Source organism: Polypterus senegalus, chromosome 8 (genome assembly GCF_016835505.1).
Source record: "Polypterus senegalus isolate Bchr_013 chromosome 8, ASM1683550v1, whole genome shotgun sequence".
Classification (NCBI taxonomy): domain Eukaryota; kingdom Metazoa; phylum Chordata; class Cladistia; order Polypteriformes; family Polypteridae; genus Polypterus; species Polypterus senegalus.
The window spans coordinates 28226525-28248773 of NC_053161.1; the positions used below are offsets into that span (position 1 = coordinate 28226525).

General features: G+C 36.4%; 1 protein-coding gene across 1 annotated transcript in view; it reads right to left on the minus strand.

Moving 5' to 3' along the window:
- Positions 1-22249, minus strand: part of LOC120533681 (periphilin-1-like) — a 68699-nt gene that overhangs the window by 7623 nt on the left and 38827 nt on the right. The window contains exons 4-5 of the mRNA XM_039760573.1: positions 21462-21584; positions 7382-7513 (exon numbers count right to left, since the gene is read on the minus strand). Coding sequence (XP_039616507.1) covers positions 7382-7513; positions 21462-21584 — 255 coding nt within the window. The remainder of the gene's footprint in view (positions 1-7381; positions 7514-21461; positions 21585-22249) is intronic.

Consider the following 22249-nt stretch of genomic DNA (forward strand, 5'->3'; position numbering starts at 1 on the left):
TTGCCTTTTATTAGTATAGATATATATATATATATATATATATATATATATATATATATATATATAAATATAAATAAATGTATGTGTGTTTGAAATACAGAAATAACTGTGAGATATCAACATTTACCATTTAATCGGCATATCAATTTGGAGGAAAAAAGAAACCTCTAGCTACCATCTAAATTCTTGTATACAAAATATCAGCAATTAACTAGCAATATACCAAAAGCTGTTGTATTTGTTACGTTCTATCAAATATGTTGCTTGAAATTTTAGAAAACATAAAATTCAAAATACAACATTAGTACATTACATTTAAAATGTAACTGTGGAAAAAAAAGTCAGAAACATTGTATTTTATGGCTTCACTTGAGACAATTTCAACCAAACCAATCAAGCCACATAATAACAGTATTCTAAGCACTAGCCTACAGGCCTCAGAGACTATCTTGTGTGTGGCCAGAGTCTTATTGGGTCCTATCCAACAGATGTGAAACAGCAGGGTAATGTTACTTCATTTATTAACCCCAGTCTTGATTAACCACATACTGTTTAACCCTCTCTACTCTCTTGTTGAAAATCCCCAGTGTGGCTTCAATTAAATGTTGAGCGGGAGAGCTCTAGACACTAGCATGCTTTATTTACTGTTTAAAACCAAAAAAAAAATAAAAATCAATGACATTAAAAAACTGGCATTGTATAAAAATAAAAATCACTTGTTTATATTCTATAAAATTTGAAATTGTGATGACCATAAGTTTTAAAAAAGGGATAGTACGACTTTTGAGTCTTAGTTGTATTTTTAAAAGACGAATGCTAATCTACTTGCTGAAGTAACGGCAGTATGTAACTTAATATGCGAAAGGAATGGAACTTCTCCTGCATGATCATCAGTCATGATTTTGTTGGTAATTGAATGTTTATGCAGTCTTACAATTCATAATCGTGTGCCATTATGCCATTACATAGGCTTTATTTGTCAACTGCTAACACATAACTGAACTACTGCTGTTCTTAGCGGAGTGAATGTATAAGGTATTTTGTTTGACACTTGCACGTTAAAATTGGTTGTACTGACATGAGAGTGTCATTGTTGTATTTTCTTGATAAAGCTGAAAAAGTGATATATAGCTGTATACTATATGACATACAGTTTTGAAGAAAAATGAGCTTTGCATGAAAATGTTACACGATTTTGTTAATCTTTATTATATATACACTGAGGATAACAAGTACTGAACACTTCAATATGTTTTTCAGTAAATAGATTTCCAATGAGGCTATTCACATGAAATTCTCACCAGACATTGGTATTAACTCAAGAAATCCACTAATATAAAGAAGTCACAAAGAAGTAATTTATCATTAAAATAAATAAAGGTATTTATATACAGTATCTCACAAAAGTGAGTACACCCCACACATTTTTGTAAATATTTTATTATATCTTTTCATGGGACAGCACTGAAGATATGACACTTTGATACAATGTAAAGTAGTCAGTGTACAGCTTGTATAACAGTGTAAATTTGCAGTCCCCTCAAAATAACTCAGCACACAGCCATTAATATCTAAACTGCTGGCAACGAAAGTGAGTGCACCTCAAAGTGAAAAAAGATTTTGTAAATGAAGGCTATGACTGAAAAAATGCTGAAAAAGCTGTCTAATGTGACAAAAGCTTAAGTCATCAAATGACATCTCAGAAACTCTCTGAGACTGCTTGAAAGTCATTATAAAGCAATTCCTCAAGCTTCTGTTTGGTCTGTGGGGAGCTTTTAGGTAAATCTACTGCCTCTTGCTATCACTGTACAAAGGGTCTCCTTCTTAATCTGACAGCTTTCTTCACCAATAGTGTCAACAATTGGGAACCAAACACCTGCCTGCAGCTGTCTCTACTGTTGTTTGGAATATGGTCTATTCAAATTCTACACTTTTTCTTGTTTCCTTTTTAGGTGTTTCAAGCTGGTCTTGCAAAAGCTCCATTCACTTGAGCCAGATCACCACCAAGTGAACAGTTAACAGATTGCACTCTTTCACTTCAAATGTGTATAGAACACCTGATATTGGGTCAGATGATTCCACTATAAAAGTGAGTCACTGATGTTTGGCCCACTCTACTCTGGTACCAGGTACACTTTCAAGCAAACTTGTATATAGACACGGTGTCTGCTATGGTCAATCCACTGTTTAGCATTGAAACACAATTCAATTCTCTAATTTAATTCAAGGCATATCATTACTAATTACCATTACTAATTATACCCCTGCATGTGTCTGCTCGATTCTCCCAGCAGAACAAGAGAGCCAATAGATAGCAATACTCTTTCAAGCTCTGTAACTAAAGAGTCTAAACATGCAAAACACCCGAAATAGTAACAATATAAAATTCCTTAGTAGGGACTGAATAATCTTTCCCTTTGGTCAAAACCTTTAGTACAGTCCCGATCAAAAGTTTCAGACCACTTGAAAAATGGCAAAAAAAAATCATATTTTGCATGGATGGATCTTAACAAGGTTCCAAGTAGAGCTTCAACATGCAACAAGAAGAAATGGGAGTGAGACAAAACATTTTTTGAGCATTCAATTAATTGAAAATAATGATTAAATTGAAACAGGCTGTTTTACAGCTGATCAAGATTTTAGGACCACATGCCTTTAAAAGGCCAAATCTGTGCAAAGATGTGGATTCATTGTCATTTTCTGTCAGGTAGTCACACGTTCTGATGGCAAAGGCAAAAAAACTCTCCCTTTTTGAACGTGGTCAGGTTGTTGAACTGCATAAGCAGGGTCTTTCACAGCGCGCCTTCGCTGCTGAGGTGGGACGCAGTAAGACAGTCATTTGGTATTTTTTAAATGATCCTGAGGGTTATGGAACAAAAAAGTCAAGTGGAAGACCCAAAAAATTTTCACCAGCACTGAGCCGGAGGATCCAATTGGCTGTCCATCAAACACTGGACGATCCTCGACCCAAATTAAGCCCATTACTGGTGCTGACTGCAGCCCCAAAACCATCAGACGGCATCTGAGACTGAACGGCTTCAAAAACAAAAAACGTCTTCAAAGACCTCGTCTCCTTCAATGCCACAGAACTGCTCGTTTGGACTTTGCAAGAGAGCACCAAACATGGGACATTCAAAGGTGGAAGAAAGTTTTATTCTCTGATGAGAAAAAAATTAACCTTAATGGTCTCGATGGTTTCCAACGTTACTGGCATGACAAGCAGATCCCACCTGAGATGTTTTCTACGCGCCACAGTGGAGGGGGCGCCATAATGGTCTGGGGTACTTTTTCCTTCAGTGGAACAATGGAGCTTCAGGAAGTGCAGGGGTGTCAAACGGCCGCTGGCTATGTCCAGATGTTGCAGAGAGCATTCCTCATGACTGAGGGCCCTCGTCTGGGTTTTTCAACAGGACAACGCTACAGTACACAATGCCCGCAGGACAACTGACTTCTTCCAGGAGAATAACATCACTCTTTTGGCCCATCCTGCTTGTTCCCCTGATCTAAATCCATTTGAGAACCTTTGGGGATGGATGGCAAGGGAAGTTTACAAAAATGGACAACAGTTCCAGACAGCAGATGCCCTCCGTGCGGCCGTCTTTACCACTCAGAGAAATGTTCCCACTCACCTCATGGAAACGCTTGCATCAAGCATGCCACAACAAATTTTTGAAGTGATCAACAATAACGGTGGAGCTACTCAGTACAGAGTTCATGTTTGGAAGTTTGATTTCTGTTTTGGGGGGGGGTTTACGGGTTTTTTTGGAGGTGTGGTCCTAAACTTTTGATCAGCTGTAAAACAGCCTGTTTCAGTTTAATCGTTTTCATTAAATTGCATACTCAAAAACTGTTTTGTCTCACTCCCATTTCTTCTTGTTGCATGTTGTAGCTCTACTTAGAACCTTGTTAAGATCCAACCATGCCAAATATGATTTTTTGCCATTTTTTAAGTGGTCTTAAACTTTTGATCGGGACTGTATAATGGATACTAGCATAAATTCAAAGTATATCTCAGATGGGACCAAGCAATAGAATGGCCAAACTACCAGTGGGGGGGGAAAAAAAAAAAAATCACATTCCCTTTTTTTTTTTTTCTTTGTTCAATGGTTGCAGAAATTCTAAATATTGTATATCCTCACTGCAAACAGGAAAATGCAGGAACTCAATCTAGATAGGGGTCACAAATACATCTAGTTTAGTTAAGTATCACCAATCAACCTATCACCCATATCTTACTGATCTCAGTATAAACTAGACTGTTCTAAAGAAACCCACACAAACAAAGTAAAAATGTGTTTTCAAATTTCACACTGAAATCACCCCATATTCAATACAAACCTGAGACTGAATTAACTGAAGACGGCATTAGTACAAATGAAGGCCAAGAAATAACTACCAGTATGGGTCATATGGTATGTACTGTTCAGCAAAATTTGGCAAAGTGTTTTTTTGCAGCAAATATGCTGTGTTCACTGGTGAACTTGTTCGCAGAATACTTTCCAGGATTATTCAGTGTGCAGCTGGCATTGATGAACATAAGCCCCCCAAATACCTCGTGATGTGCTGCAAGGCCAACATGACATTACAGAGCAGCCATGCCCAGAAATTTAACACATGTACAATAAGCGTACTCCATCTCACGTTTATGTCACTACCCAGTCTCATTCTTGCATGTGTGATGTCCACCCAAGTTTGTACCCCACGTGTTTATTTAAAAAAATAAATTGTTTAGGTAATAATAGAACTTTTTCAATTTAAGGTGTACATTAGCTGACCATAATGAGAATGCAATGAAAATACTTTGCTGTTCTGAAAAAAAATCTAAATATATTTTTAACTTATTTGCGTGAATCTGAAATAATTTGTTAGTGGTTATCAGCTCAGCATAGTAGGAAGACACTTCTCTAACCCTCAGTGACACTTAAAAAGGCCACTGTAATATTATAGTAAACATAAAGCTAGTTCAGTTTCTCCTTCCGCATTGACTTCAATGCGTTATGCTGAAGTTCCTGAACATTTACACAATCTTGCTGAACTCAAGGCGAAGTGAGGTTTGTGGGGTTCACCCATCACTAGTATTTTATTCAGATGCACACATCTCATGGGATTAAACTGCTAAACAACCCGACTTTGAATGTGTGGTATAGAAATCCACTGCTTTCAGCTATAGACTATTAATCCTTAGAGATTTATGTATAAAGTAATGGAAAAGTTATTAAAATAATTATGAATATATTCATGAGATTGAGGGTGTGATAATTCATTAATGTCCTATCTATCTTGGAACTATATTACAGGGCTTAAGTATAACAACACTGGGTCTCATTTATGAAAGTTTCATAAATCAATACATTTGTGCGTAAAAGGCGATTTTACTAAAATCTTACTCCACTATTACAAGCCACGATTAAAACCTTTTTTGTCTTAATACCTTGTGTAGGTTCATAACTACCAATTAATCATATATTGTCAGGCACATGCACTTTGTCAGTTTACTGTAATTCACACTCATTAATGCCCCAATATCTTACCATACAAGTATGTGTTGCAACGATTGCCCAGGATCTACCAAAATGTCAAAATTGGAAGAAAAAAAAAAGAAAACTTTAAACAAAGACTGAGGTACTTTTAACAGACGTTAACAAAGGTACGCTTGATAACAGCCAGTGTTGTTCCATGTGCATTATTTATAAGCCCATTCCTGTGGCTTCTGTGAGTTGTTTAGAGGTGTCAAAGCTATGTCTTTAATGGGTAACCCCTGTTCCCTATGGATATAAACAGCCTATTTATACCTCTCAAATAATCTACAGGAGAAACTTTTATTCTTACCAAGAAGCTAGCCGTCTTGCACCGCTCCTCGTTTCAGACATATACCAACAGAATTGTGCTACAAAATGAAACTGTCATGTGAACCGCTGGGCCATTGGGCAACAACATTGAGCAGCACACACTTTGCATCACATATAGGTTGTATGTTCAAGAATGGAAGTGTTTTCTATTTATATCAGCAAACGAATCATTAGATGGAGCTTTGATTCATATATGTATGCAGTCTAGTGAACCAATGACCCTGGGTAAGTTGGACAGCTCCTAAAACCCTTGACTAACTTCCACTTGACTTTCCCCACCATATTAGAACTGAACATATAACCCTGCATTAGTGTTAATATGCCGTTAAGTTCTCCAGGTAGCATGCGGCTCATAGATGGCTGAGAAATCCCAGACCTGTCTACAATCTCCCACTGAAATGTCCCTGAAACCAAAAAGCCAAGTGTCAACAGGACTTGCAAATGTACAGGTATGGCACGGCTTCTTACAGTTGCTCTTTGGAGAATAGGGTCCATTATAGTGCATAAATGCACCAGAATGGGTCAGGTTATCTAAAACAACTAAACAACCATTCTTCACTCTCTGCCAACACATCAGTGCAATCCCAGAATCTGCACTCTCTCCTTAGTACACCCTGAGCCTAACCATGCAGTAGTGCAAGAGTCAGCCATTGCTACGTCCAATCAAATCAGGTTTATAGGAAAATACACTCAATTAGGCACAGACCTGTGTGGCATATTTACTGAGAAACTAAACAAGCCACCTGTCTTGTTGAATAATCAACAAACTTGACAGAGTTTTCATTGAAGGATGTGGTATCTTGTAATTTGAAATTACACATTTATGCAGTATTTATTTTATTCAAAATGTGTTTTGTGCAAATGACATTCAAATATCATGCTTTTTATTAGTTACACACACAACAATTGGTCCTGAGCATGTATAAGATCCATTTGTTTTCACAAACAGATGGTCCTTACTAAACAAATTTGTTCTGCTCATGTTTCATGAATGAGACCCACTATGTTAATTTTTGCTAAATTATTCCTTCAGTCAATTGAGTAAAATTATTTTTATACAGCACTCTTCACTGAAAACAGGCTCAGAGTGCTTGGCCTAAACAAGTATAGGTTATTAAATCTATATTTTCCAGGTCATGACTGATGATTTATTTGATCACTAAATTTTAGTAAGGAATATATCAAGCTAATTCATGTCTATTAAAAGAGGCAAACTGATATCAAATGACAGAATACATTTTCTGATTTTTATAACATAGGTGCATACAATTACATGTAATAAGGACTTAAAAGGTAGTAATGACATTTTTTTAATAAAGGTATACTAATATAAATCATGTTTTTAAGTCCAATTTACGGGATGATGCAAATGCTTCTGTCAGTTTCACAGTAAAGCATTCAATGTGCATAATAAAATTTCTCTGTCAGAAGCAAAGCACAACCATAGTCCTGACATAACAAAGCATTCTCAAAAATGAAAAGTAAACTCTCCTTCAAAATTTCTATTGCATTGTAATAAGAGTGTTACAAACCTTTTCAATCTCTTTTGCTTTTGCTGCAATCACTTTAGATCTTTCATTCAAGGAATCATTTTCAGATTGATTGATGCTGTCCTGGCTGCTCTGTGGTTTTTCATGCTCTTCCTCAATCTTTCGCCTTGTGTCCTTCAAAAAAAAAAAAAACAAAAGAAAAAAGTAAAAAAGTAAGGGATGTCTGAACCAACACAGAAATCAGTTAAAAAATCAAGTTTGAAAGCAGCTCAGTATTCTAGTTTACTCTAATATCTATTCTTTTACTTTTAAACTGCTTTAATAACTTTCATGTAACTACAGGGTTCAAATGTATTACCAGGTTTTGTTTTTTTATTAGATAAATCATGAAATTTAGTATTTAGTTAAGTATTAAGTAATGTGGTCAATTCATCACTGCCAAATATGGTATGCTAAATAAAAAGGTAAGGGATCAATCAAGTTAGCATTAAAAAGAGACAGCATATTTTTTCTTGATTAAAAATAGCATAAGGTTTGCCCATTCCAAGCTTGTAGCATCAACTGGTTTTTACAATGAAGTAGTTGATAAAGAGTAAATGGAGTATTTTTACCGTAAGGTTTGGAATTTCTCCAATTTTTTTTCCTTTTAGTTGCAAGGCTCAGCTGCAATACAATCCAACCCTTTAAAGATCTACCATATATACTCGCGTTTAAGTTCTCCCATGGATAAGTCGGGGCTTGATTTTACTGTATAATTTCCTGTATTTTATAACGTGAGTCGCATAAGTTGAATGCGGAAAACTCACGCTATTGGTGCAAAAGATTATGATATGCTAACGCCCACCTGAGAGAGTAACCACAGAGCACACTGCCTTTTTTTCTATGTATTGTGGCTACATGACCACACAGTAATAACTGAACTATTCCGAAGTGACATTTGCACTGTTTTGTGTTTTTTGTATCTCACACCCTCATAACACCTTTACCGTAACAGCATCCATTATCTATAATGGAGCATTTGATCAGAAGAAAATATGAAGCTGGTTTTAAATTAAAAGTCGTTGAAGTGGCAAAAGAAATTGGTAACTGTGCTGCTGCCACAACATTCGATGTGTCTGAGAAATCCGTGCTAAATTGAAGAAAAAAAATGTAAAAAAATTAAGTGTTGCATTTTTGAACGGGCAAAGAAGTTGGGATCTGACTTTTTGGGTTTCAAAACTCAACTTATATGCGAGTATATACGGTATTTACAATTCAGTTATAATAAAAGCATACACCTATAGAAGAAGCAACTGTTACTGTGCAAAATGAAGAGTGGGGGGCTAAGTAAACAAAATAGTATATTACCAAATAACCAAGAGGAGGAATGAACAAGCAGGTAAAATTAATTTATTATAAGAATGAAACAAAGAAACTCCCTGGAGTCTCTAGGGGCCTGCCTTCAAGTGTTCACGTACTTCTCTCCTAAGATGTATAGTAAAGAAATATGCTTTAAAGGACTGAAGTTAGTTAGTTTGAAGGCATATTTTAAAACTGTGATTAATTTAACTCAGATGGTTAATCTTGGAAGGTGGCAAAGCTCCATTCAAAATAGGGAAGATTCATTTTTGAAAGGCTGACTACTCTATACAAGTATACTATAAAGGTTCTTATACTATAAAGTATACCATTGCATACCATAAATTTGAGAAATAAAAATACTTTGGCAGACCAATAAACTGTCCTAGAGGCCAAACAGCAAAGGTCTTAAATCACCTTAAGTGGTTTTAATGGCACAATGCTATTATTTGTTAACACACTATGCACATTTACTATGCAGAACAGACACTTGATTCTACATAGTGGGAGGAGCTTTATTATTTACCTTTCAAAATAAAAACAGTACTTTTGGTTTATTACAGAGCACTGTCAAGTTATTTAGGTTTACAGTAATCCCTCGCTATATCGCGCTTTGACTTTCGCGGTTTCGCTCTATCGCGGATTTTATATGAAAGCATAACTAAATATATAACACAGATTTTTCGCTGCTTCGCGGGTTCTGCGCACAATGTGTCTTTTTACTTCCTGTACATGCTTCCTCAGTTGGTTTGCCCAGTTGATTTCATACAAGGGACGCTATTGGCGGATGACTGAGAAGCTAACCAATCAGAGCACGCAGTTAAGTTCTCCTGACTGAGAAGCTAACCAATCAGAGCATGCAGTTAAGTTCCTGCTTGCTGAATGCAGTGTTAACCAGGAAGTCTCGTCTCGCTCATTCAGCATCAACGTGTTTCGCTGTGTAAAGAGTTGTGCTCTTTTGTGTTTATCTTTGTGCATAGTCAAGCCATTCATTATGGCTCCCAAACGATCTGCTACTGCTTCAGGGGCCGTGCCCAAGCGCAAACGGAAGATGTTAACAATTGCCGAAAAGGTAAACGTTTTGGATTTGTTGAAGGCTACGATTCTTTTTATTTAAAAAGTAGGAAAGGAATATAAGATCTACGGCCACAGTGTCCTTTTAACCAGGGTGCAAAACAAGTTGTAAGTGGATGTAATAAGGCAGTAGTCTGGATGGAATCTGCTTTAGGGATTTGGATTGAACACTGCCAGAAGAACAACAACGGCAGTGCTACACAATCACCTGAAGTGGCTCCTTTAAGGGCTGTAACGCTCTCCTTTGTTGTGCGGTAAAATAAAACTCATTGTTATCGGACAAGTCATCGTGTCATTGTTGGTGAGTAACCATAATTAATTTTCTACTTACAGTACTTAGTACATGTATGTACGTTTAGTGTCACTGTACACACACATTTACTGTATACTATTTTTGTTGCATTGTACGTATTTATTGCTGGTGGCATGTCTATTGTAATGGCTGTAACATGTGATATCGGAGACACTCAATATCTTTAAAATAATATTTAGGTTTTACTATATATAAACAGTGTGTTTATATACATAATTTCAATGAATCTTACCTAATATCTAAGAGAATACAAAGGGATTATGCTGTATAACTCTGCGGGGAATATTTATAAACAGTGTGGGAGAGTTTATAAGGGCTTAAAATATATAAAATAACCATAGAAACATATGGTTTCTACTTTGCGGATTTTCACCTATCGCGGGGGGGTCTGAAACGCAACCCCCGCGATCGAGGAGGGATTACTGTACTGTATTAATGTCTGCCCAAACTTGAAAAAGGCCTTTAGCTAATCAAAGAGGACGCATGGAACAATTCTTCCTTTTCATTACTTGATGTTGTTTAATAATAAACAGGTTGCAAGAGTAATAGTAACACCAGGAACCGAACTGAATTAGGAGTAGGTTGATAGCCTCAAATAAACAATGAAAATACAAGAAAACTCATATTTTCCTTCATGCTTTAACAATTTTGTATATGTATGTATATGTGTGTGTGTATATATATATATATATATATATATATATATATACATATACACATACACATACACACACACACATATCCCTTCATTATTTCAAATATGCGCTAGTTACTAAAAATAAACACGCTTGGGCAATATCGCTCATTAACTGAACTTACTTATTCTTTTAATAAACAACAGCCGTCACTAAGTCAGAAACGTTTCACATTAAAAAAGGGAATTTTTTAACATACCAGTGACGTCTCCAAATCAGCTAACACATTAAGCTTTCTAATTCCTCCGTGACACTTTTTTCTTTTTCGTTCACAATTGCCTTCTCCGTGCCTTCTTTTAACAACTGAGCTTCTCTTCTGTGCAGCAGTACGCTGACCCTGACTTCCGGAAACAGTCTCTCCCTCTTCACACTCTATCTTTATTTAAACAAACATACACAAGATCGATATAGTATCTTTTTTTTTTTTTTCCCAAACGTATTAAATAACAACATTTAAGCTAAGCTTAATACCTCTCACTTGAGTTCCTGGTTGTAAACCCAAGGAGGTCACACTGCTCACTCATTACATTTCTTTTCTTCTATAGGGACCAAAACAACTAGATGTCTAACATCCAAATGTAAAACTGCAGCAGGGATTTCATTCATAGCTTTATTTTTAGTTACGCTATTGTTAGTAATACTGTTTACACTAGGTTTTGTAATTGCGACTGAATAACTTGGGAATACTTTGACAATGCCTTTCTCATCAGCATTTACTTTTTAATCACTGTCTAATTTGTACTGAGCTCTCAAGGCTTTCTGATCAGCCAAACAGACCACATCCCCCACAGCAACATTTCTCTCTCTTGTATGCCACTTATTTCTTACAAAGATAATGTGAATTTTCTGTTATTTCCTTTCACATTCGGAGTTTCCTGTGAGATAGTCTCCATACTTTGTTTGACTTGAGCTCTTGTTAGGATTGCTGAAAATGCCTTTCTCTGAAATTTATTGATAGTCTCTCTGGCATCAGTAGCACCCTCTGCAGCAGATTTCGTTGGCTACTTCTCAACAGGCCACCTAAGAAACTCTGGCCCCTCATGCCATGCAGAACTTTCATTAAGATGTTCAGGGCTGGCTCCTACTGTGGTGATGTCAGCAATGTTGCAGTCTCCTGGAATCCACCACCAATCATCAGTTGACCCAGTTCTCTGTATTTCTCCAACGTTGTTGGCAAAGAAAGTCTGGTAGCCATCACTCTCACGATGAATAGCTCCAAGAACTGTCTGACTATCCACTAAATGGAACCAACGTTTAATATTCACTGGACAATGCTTTTCAACATATTTTCTCCGTCGTAATGCAAACACAGCACCACAGATCTCAGCCTTGACTGTGTCACACACAGTGTCCGACGGTGTTAACTTGGCTTTGGATTCAACCAACCTCACCACAGCTCCACGGTCTGTATTCCACCAAAGGTACATAACAGCTCCGTAGGCCGTGTCACTTCGATCTGAGAATGTGATTTCCATGGCTTTCCTCATCAGTCATTGATCATCTTCTTAGTGAGTTTAATGGCTGCTTGCTGCTCCACCATCTCATGGAACTGAGCTGTATAGGCAATTTTCCCCAATTGGTTCTTTCTCGTGCTGCTTTTCTGTCCTCAGAAATGTAGCCTCTACTCCACTTCTATTATTTGGTAAGGAGACTGGGTCCTCAATCCATGGATACCTTGCATCCCAGTGTGGAGATGCACTATGGGCATCCTCTTCTTTGTTCTTTTTCCTCTGTCAAAGTCATCTCCTTTCGTCCTGGTTGGCAATTTCCACAGCAACACCCTCCACGTTTGGGCTCACATGCTGCTCCAATACTGTCCCACATCCACCATTCCAGGAACTCCTGATTACTAAAGGGTGTCCCAAGATTTGAATTTGGCACCATTTGTGCGTTAAAGTGTTGCCAACAAAAAAAAAGGACAGAGTGACAGCTCACAGTTCAGGTTTATTAAAAAATGGAGCGCTACACGAAAGAACAACACGTTTTCATTGTTGAGCAATATTTTAAAAATAATGAAGGTTTGGCAGCTACAGTTCGCAATTTTCCTGGTCGTGTAATTTCCCGTTTTGGTGATCAGAATTGGCCACCTAGATCATGTGATTTAATGCCTTTGGACTTTTTTCTTTGGGGTTTTTTGAAGTCTAGGGTTTATGCCATAAAGCCCACGACCACCCTTGGCCTTGAATGAGGAAATTGAGCGCTGTATCAACGAAATTCAGCCACATTTATGCAAAATGGTCATGGAAAATTTCGACTATAGAGTGCGTATGTGCAGCAAAGCCATGGAGGCCTTTTACCCGATATGCTATTCCATACATAACCCTATACTGTATACTTTATGAATCAATTAAAAATTTACAATTTTTAATTAAAAACCTGTGTTCTCTATCAAAATCACTTCTTGCGTGAATTGTGGGACATCCTTTAGTAGCTGTGTACTTAACTTCAAATGTACCTTTGTGGTGTAACTGGATCTTTTCAGCCTATATCTGGATTTCACGGTTTTAAATTACTTCTTCATATTTGACCGCAGCTGTTCTCATTGAGCGAGCAAAATGTGTCGTTGACTCATGTGTAGTTATATCGATGTGTTCAAACAAGTCTCAGTGTGCTCCGCCCACAGTTTTCCCCAATGGACTCTCATATAGGACTAGATCTCCAATTACTCTTACTCTTTGTGTTGCAAGTCTCCCCTCCCGGTGGCTGATAAGAAGTTCAATACGTTCTGGCTGTTTCAATTCTTCAATGTCAACCTCTGGAATGAACCTCTTTATCTGCTCAGGTTTAATGATTCGATGTACTTTGGCAATCCTGCCTAAACCATAGCAGACCAGTTCATGAGCCCGCTCTGTTCCTCTTGGTGTCCTCACTCTGACTTTGAGGAGGTATTGTTTGGTGTTCACTTTGATATTCATTCCACCAATCTCATGCAAAATAAGAGTTATCTTTTCACTTCTCAATTTCAGCCTGTTAGCAGCTTCATGAGTGATGTATTGGGTGCTTGATGCAACATCCACCAAGGTTCCAATTTTTTCACCTGCATTGATAGTGACATCCATTAACATCATGAGAACAGGAAGTTCATTCTTCTGAAAGAAACTCATTTGGTTGCTATAGGTACCTTTGGTCACTGCAGTCTCATTAGTGAAAGCTTTTTTTGCATCTTTCTGCCATTTCCAGTGAGAGTATAGCTAAAAACTCCTCTTGCTCCTCTGTTAGCTTGTTTATTTTTGTTTTATCTGCCCCAGTCATTTAATTTCCTTTTTAAATGTCTTTTCTTGGACAAAGAAAGAAGTGATGATCCGAGGATCCTTCTTTTTTGCAGTCTTTATTTCTACACAGGCAAGAGTCTCTGCAGTTGCCATCCTCCTCATGATATCCCAAACACTTGGTGCATGTTCCCAGTTTCTTAACAGCCGCCTTTTTCTCAGTCAGCTTGAATCCTTTAAACTTCTTACAGAAGAACAGTTTATCTTTGTGTTTCTCATCTCCACATACAATATGCCCATCTTGAGAATTATCTTTCCTTGCTATTCTAGTTGTAGCATACTTTATTTCAAATTTCTTTCCTGCTTTATCTGGTTTCTCAAATGTATCTGCTACTTTAAGATGCTCATGTCTGTCAAATATGTCTTCCTGCTTTTTCAAGAACTTAAGCAGAGTGTCAAAGTGGTTCTCTGGTGTGAAACCATTTACAGGGTCAATCATAAACATAAGCCAGTCTTTCTTCACAAATTCAGGTAATTTGCTTTCTATGGATTTGATCACGAGGGTTCTTAATTGCACCAACATTTCCAAGTTTTATGAGATCTGCTAGGGCCTTCTCCACAGCTTGGATTAGATCAATTACTTTTGGCTGATTTCCTCTTACACCAGGAATCTTCTCTAGTTCTTCAATAATTTCTATGGCAATTATAGTCTTATTGCCATAACGGTTCTCTAACAGTCTAAAAATGTCCTCAGCTGTGTTATAACCTAATAGCCTGAGGTCTCTGACAATTTCACCACATATACTGTCTAGGAGCTGGATCTTTTTAACTTCAGCTGACCCAGTTGGCTCTCCTTGTTTCTGCAGATTTTCCCAATCTTTTTTTCCAGCGATGGAACTCTCTTTTGCATCCACTGAACTTTGACAAGCTGGTTGGTTTCAGTCTCAGAACTGGCGTGGCTGAGATGGTAGTTGTAACTGCAGCCCATTCTTCCTCGGTAATACTCCTTTGCTCTGACAAACTCTGCTTTTCGTGACTCAAGTTTGTTGCTTACTGCTTTCAGGTTTCTCACTTCAGCCTTAATGTCATCTTTCTCTCCCGTTGGAATCCATTGCTCCCAGTCTGATAGAGCTCCAGCTACTTCTTTAATAAGTTTTTCTAGAAAAATCAGTTGCACTTCACAGCTCTCACAATTAACACTACATACAGATATTGCTTTTGCCGCTTTCTCAGCTTTTTTTTTTTTTACAGCAATTAATAGTCTGTCTTTTCCATATCTGGTCCATAAGTGGTCTTGAACAATGTCCTACACTTCATTGAATCGTGACTCAAACTCCCCGATTGCTTTCTCAGCCTTTTGGTACTTTTCAGTCAGAGCAGAATCATCCCAATCTTTCATCACTTCAGCCTCAGCCAATAGCCCAACCTTGTAATCATCACTTGCTTCCATGACTCTCTTCACATCAGTAGAAGGTTTTCTGAACTACTCTCTTAGCTCTGCTTCAGTCATGCTGCTTGCCCATCGGTTCAGATAATTGGCCTGCTTTGTGAAGCTACTTTTCATTGTGCTCTTTTCTCTTTTAAGCTGGTCCACTGACTTTCCTACAGCATCAATAGCCATCTTGCTTTCAAAAATGTTTGCAAATGTATTTTCTCTTTCTTCTTTATTACTATTATTTTTTCCTTATTATTATTATAATTATTCTTTTTTGTGTGTATGTGTGCTACTTCTGCATCTATAACATCTTCACTTTTCTTTGAACCTTCTGAAGCCTTTAATCTTCTATTCTCACTGTTACATCTGTGGTTATCAACTGTCAAGTTATTTAGGTTTACTGCATTAATGTCTGCCCAAACATGAAAAAGGCCTTTAGCTAATCAAAGAGGACGCATGAAACAACTCTTCCTTTTTGTTATTTGATGTTGTTTAATAATAAACAGGTTGCAAGAGCAATAGTAACACCAGGAACAGGATTGAATTAGGAGTAGGTTGATAACTTTAAATAAACAAAGAAAATACAAGAAAATTCATATATAAACACCATTTCGTTATTTCAAATACGTGCTAATTACTAAAAATAAACACGCTTGCGCGATATTGCGCATTAACTGAACTTACTTATTCTTTTAATAAACAACAGCCGTCACCAAGTCAGAAACGTTTCACATTAAAAAAGGGAATTTTTTAACATACCAGTGACGTCTCCAAATCAGCTAACACATTAAGCTTTCTAATTCCTCCGTGACGCTTTTTTCTTTTTCGTTCACAATTGCCTTCTCCGTGCCTTCTTTTAACAACTGAGCTTCTCTTCCATGCAGCAGTACGCTGACCCTGACTTCCGGAAACAGTCTTTCCCTCTTCACACTCAATCTTTATTTAAACAAACATACACAAGATCGGTTGTCTCTCTTTTTTTTTTTCCCAAACGTATTAAATAACAACGTTTAAGCTCAGCTTAACAAGCATAAAAACATGCTGTACTTGCAGTTGATGGAACATCTGCACTCTATTTAATATCCTTAGTCAGTCTATTGTCAAGTAAAAGCTTCAAATTGATTTTTTTAAGACTACAGTAAACAAAGCTGTGACACAACATACATAATACAGTAAAATATACAAGTCAGCAGTGGGAAAGTGAATAATAAAGTCAAAACTGCAAGTACAGCAGGAATTCCAAACAAAGTAGATGTTAGATGTTCATGACATATTGTGGTATCTTTTGCCACACACCTATCATTTACCGAATACACTTATAACATTTTTAAGGCCACAGTAAGCATCTTGTACAAGGCAAGAACTAACCAACCATCCACAATAATGCATTTGTCAACTGCAAAATACATACACATTTTATTTTCCTTTAAGAAATAATGCTCCATTACTTTTACTATTGGCTTCATAAGAGACTCCCATTCCTAACTTTAATAAAATAAGTCCCTAAACCTTTAAGAATTAAGTGTTAACCATCAAATATGAAAATATTTATTTTTCTGCATGAAAATTTTGTATATCGTGTTACAATGCTAGACTACACAATTATGTAAAACCGCAATAATTTATAATCACTGTTTTGACTCCTTTGTTCTAAACTGCATTTACTTGCATAATTTCAACAGGACTCCATCAATAATCTTCTTTAAAAACTGACTATCCCCTTTGGATTTGGGTAAACCCTTACTTATACACATTTGGCAAAAAAGAACAGATACATAAATGCCCACGAATTAACTACTGTTTCCCGTGTGCTATTGCCTGATAAATTACCAGTCTTTAATTTTTAAAAGGACTACTTGGTTCCACTTTTTTGATTCATGACCATGTGCTACCTTATACTTAACATCGGTTTGTCATGAACATAGTATAGATAACATTTTGATCTCCAAGGCTTCCTCTTTATTTTCCTTATCTTTATCTCTGCATTAGGATTCTGTGCTTTTTAACTTACGCTTAAGTACTTGTTTAAGAAACATTATAATACATTTTTACATAAACAAAATGGTTTTCAGTTAGATGCCAGAGTGCCCAACTACTAAGAACTTTGAGAGTGTCATTTTAGCTCCAAAAGGTACATGTGCTTTCAGTCAGCAGAGAGAGTAAACTTCATGGCTCCAAAGAGAGTGAAAAGAAGTATGCATCTAGTTTTAAAAGGAATGTATAGTTTATGCCAGTTGCATGAGAATAAATTACAATGCCTCCTTATATGTGCCTAAGCATGCCTATCAAAGTAAGCAAGAGACCAGCCTGCAGTCACAAGTTTAAGACAAATGTCTTTCCAGGCACCTAGTCATCTGGCAAAATATTCAGAGATGTTATTTAATCTCTGATTAAAAATGTTGATAATCAGGTAAAACTCAGAAGGCAAGTTGAACAAATGTTGGCTAATGCTAGGGCTACAGAAGATTCCTAATTTAGTTCAGGCTTTCAAATAAGTGCACTTTTAGAACAGCTCTCCACATTCTACATTTCTGTCATATGTGTAGTCTTTAAGCAACCTCAATCTCACCCACAAACACTAAAAGAAATATTTTGCTTTCATTCACTGTTAACACTTTTTCCCCTCTCTGCATGTCCATGAGATAAATGCCTGAACTCATTGTAATAAAACAATAAATGTTTTATTTGTAATACCTATTAGTTATTTTCCCAATATCGGTCTTTTGGTACAGCTAAAGATATGAGTCTATTTGAAAACACAATAATGCTACTGAAAACCAATCATTTTTAGAATTACATACCTACAAAAGCTCTGAACTGCACCGTGAAAAAAATTATGGGATAACCCTTAGCTCGTATAGACGTGAAAATATCTTGTGTGTACAGGATACTTTAACATACATACACAATAAAGTTAGATTAAAAAGTTACAAAAGTGAGCTTCAGGGCTACCTAATTACGTCTTTACCAAGGCTACGGCGGTTCAGTATGACGTCACTTTTACAGGGACACGTGACCTTTAATTTATTAAAGGAGTGTGTGATGGTTTAGGTATGTGTTTTATGTTTACAGTTACCAGTATGCACACTCATACGAAGCCCTTGAGGGGATATAGTGCTTTTTTTTTTTTTGGAAATCAATTTGGTGCGTACAACTTACTATTGTGGACCCGCCACTTACTACCTTGTATCCACTACATACTTTCTCTTGCTCACCATTTATATAGCTCATTACTTACTATCTCGTGCCCACCACTTACCATAGCCTGTGCACCAGGTACTTTAAGATTGCACCAGCTATTATTGCATGTTTGCCACATACATTCAGATGTGGCAACTGTACCCATTGCATGCAACTGTACATCATTTTCTGGAAACCAAACTTATTGCTAAGCAGTTAAGATTTTTTTACTCACAGAGTTACATTTCACAGAAATGGATATTGGCAAGTTTGCAGAAGCAGACTATACATTCAAGCCCAGATCGTTGGATCCACAACACACCTGTGCTAACCACTGTGTTGTAAAAGGAAATGACATTTGTTAGCTAACTACTCAATCTATTTACTAGCTTACAGCTAGCTTCTTATTAACACAAGTTATGAAAGGAATTCATATTTCACATATTGATTATATGTGAAGATTACCCAGTCCAATGTGGGTACACTAATTTAATTCTCTTGTAAAACTGGTACAGGTGAATATCTATACTGATGGACTGTGGTAATTAACATGCACCTAAAGAATTAAATCCAAATCTGGCCGCTTTAATTCCCATATTTTCAGATAAGAGATATGCCCTTGCTAAAAAGCCAAACTTGAAAATTCTTGTTAAATTTACTGGCAAACCTGGCACACTGGTTCGTCCACTGCACTGTGCAAAACAAACGGCGATATTTAAAGGTCACAGAGGAGAGTTAAAAAGTGTTGCAGACATTTTTTATCATCATGTGTTTAACTAGATGGATCCATAAGTTAAATTGCAGGTGATACTTGCTTAGCCCAAACGTAGGTTACAACTGGTATATTAATTGGCTAACTTACCACGATTATCAATCAATCAACATTTATTTATATAGCACATATTCATACAAAAAAAAAATGTAGCTCAAAGTGCTTTACAAAATGAATAGAAAAATAGAAGACACAATAAAAAATAAACATAAGTCAACATTAATTAACATAGAATAAGAGTAAGGTCCGATGGCCAGGGTGGACAGAAAAAACAAAAAAAAACTCAAAAAAAAAAAAAACTCATGTAAAATGTGTGGTGAAGTCTCATGTTAAAATTGTTAATTCAGATCATGATAGATAGTATGTCATGCTCTGCAGTTAAAACTTATTGTCATAGATACATTGAATCATTATGATCTGTATAAAATGCAGCAGTACTTTTAGTGAAATGTAGATATCAGATATAGTACAAGTTTATCCACTGTATAAGTAAAATGCCATTGAGTCATGCTTAGGGATCTTGCTTTCACCTCCGTTAATTTCTGCAGGAACAAAGATAATTTAAGTTGGTTGGCATGTTCACCTAGCTGGAAATGTGTAACAGCGGTTCAAGCAAGCTGATGCTATCATGACTACAGATAGCAGACACAAGTTGCTGTTGCACCTACAGTTCTTTTGACTTTCAGGAGCAGCTGTGAAATGAACATAAGAGGAATATATACAAAATACATAAGCTGAAATAACACCCATCAAGATAAATTTGGAACAGTAAACTAATCCGTAAGTGAGGTTGCACAGAATGTTAGACAAGTTTGAAAACCTGCTAATGCTTTTTAATGGGAGTTTTTGAAATTTCCCCAGCACACTATTCAAGATTACTGAACTTAATGGCAAATTTCAATTAAGTATACAGGTATATGTGAGGGAAATAAAAAAAAAATCCATTCACTGAGAACTAAATAGTTTCATGCGGACAGAAATGACAAGGAGGCAAACAGACATGGCAACAAATGTGAAAGAGAAGAAATCAGTAGTCAAGTCAGTGTGTCCTGTTGACAATCTCTCCAATATCTTATCTATTATTATATAGTAGCATGAAGCCAACTTAAGACTAGAAGTTTAAGTTAAGGTAATGTTTCTATTCCAAAAAGTTTGTCAGGTGAGTGTGAAACTGTACTAAGAATTGACATCGTCTTCTTTAGTTAAGTAATACACATTTTAATGAGATCAGAGAATGCCTTTACAAGCGTTGATGTTATGTAGTAATAGAAAAATAGCAGAGCAAGTGAGTTTTATATCTCTAAATAATCAGTTGCACATTAGTCTATTTTGAGAAAAGACATTTTTTTCCGCAATATGGATCATTTGTCATTATATTACTTTAACAATGACTCAATGAATTGCTAAGATTTTTGTTTTTACCCCCACAGTGGATGTTCTTGAAAATAAGGAATCAATTTATTGTGTTAACTAACAAATGATCAATCAAATCAATACTAAAAACAAAAGGCTAGACAAAATCACATTTAATATGTGTGCACTACAGTTAAGTCTTACGATCTCATGATTTTGTGCCATTAACCATTTAGAAAACATTACTTTTCTAGCTAGGTGCAGTAAACAAATTTCTAAAACACATTCAGTTTTCTGAAACATTGAAGGGAATAATATGTCTTTGAGCTGGGGCTAAAATGGTGGACACAAGCTCACTGTTTTGCAACACTTCTCTACCCACATAACAGCTGTCACAGCAAGCCTGTACTTTCATCCCCAACTGCTCCTCTTGCGCACACAATGCAATATTGCTGAAAGATGCTGCAATATTATGTTAATACATTTGTTAGTGATAGCCACAGTTTCATACTAGTTCTCCTTAACTGTGTAACATATATTTCTGACTGTCTTTGTCCTAATCAGCTGCTACAGTAGCATACATTCCTATAACAGCAACATGTAGCTTAAACTCAATACAGTTTATGACCATAAATTTGGATGAATATTTAGGATAATAAAAGAACATTACAGCATTAAAAAAATAAACAAAAACTGTGAGAAAACCCAAATGGGAGGCTGTAATACATCACTGCCTCAGACTCTTCTTCTTACCTTTTCTGGAGGAGCATCTTTAAACCTGATTTCAGCAGATGTGTCTTGAGTGACAACAGGTTCCTCAGTAGCGGGCTCTGAAGTAGGTGAAGGATTGTTGATTTTATCTGAACTTACTGACAACTAATGGAATACAAAAAAAAGATATTTTTAGTTATTATTTGGTTATAACCATACTGTACTAACATGCTTAAAGTACATAACATTACAGGATATTATTAGTGGGGACCAAAAAAAAAAATAATTACAAAACAAAATTGGGAAACAAGCCATACATTATAAATTCACAGGTCATATTACTATACATTTAAAAAAAAAGATTTAGAAGTGATATTCATATCAAATAGTGTTATAAGACACAGTAAATAAAAGAAAATGTTGAAAATGTATCAAATTAATACCAAGAATGTAGATAATTGTGTAACTTGTCACTGCAGGGCATGCCCCAAACGGGAATCCTCCTACGGCACCCATGAAATAAAGAGGTCATGGCACATTTAAAAAAAGTCAACAACATTTGTCAAGTGTAAGCATGCTTGACTCATTAACAGTGACAGTGATGTTGCAGAGAACAGACTCAATGCATTACAAGTTCTCCAAGCAGCAGGGAATCCTCACAAGAGACATGTCGAACCTTGTTGACTTGAGCAAATGTTGCAAGACGAAGTTGTGCTATATGTTTGTCACTACTAAAGATGGCTCTGGGTTAAACATCTTTGAGACTGTGGCTTATAGTAGCCCTGACTTCAGGAAGCAATCCTGGGATGGCTTATAAAGCCTTCTCTTGC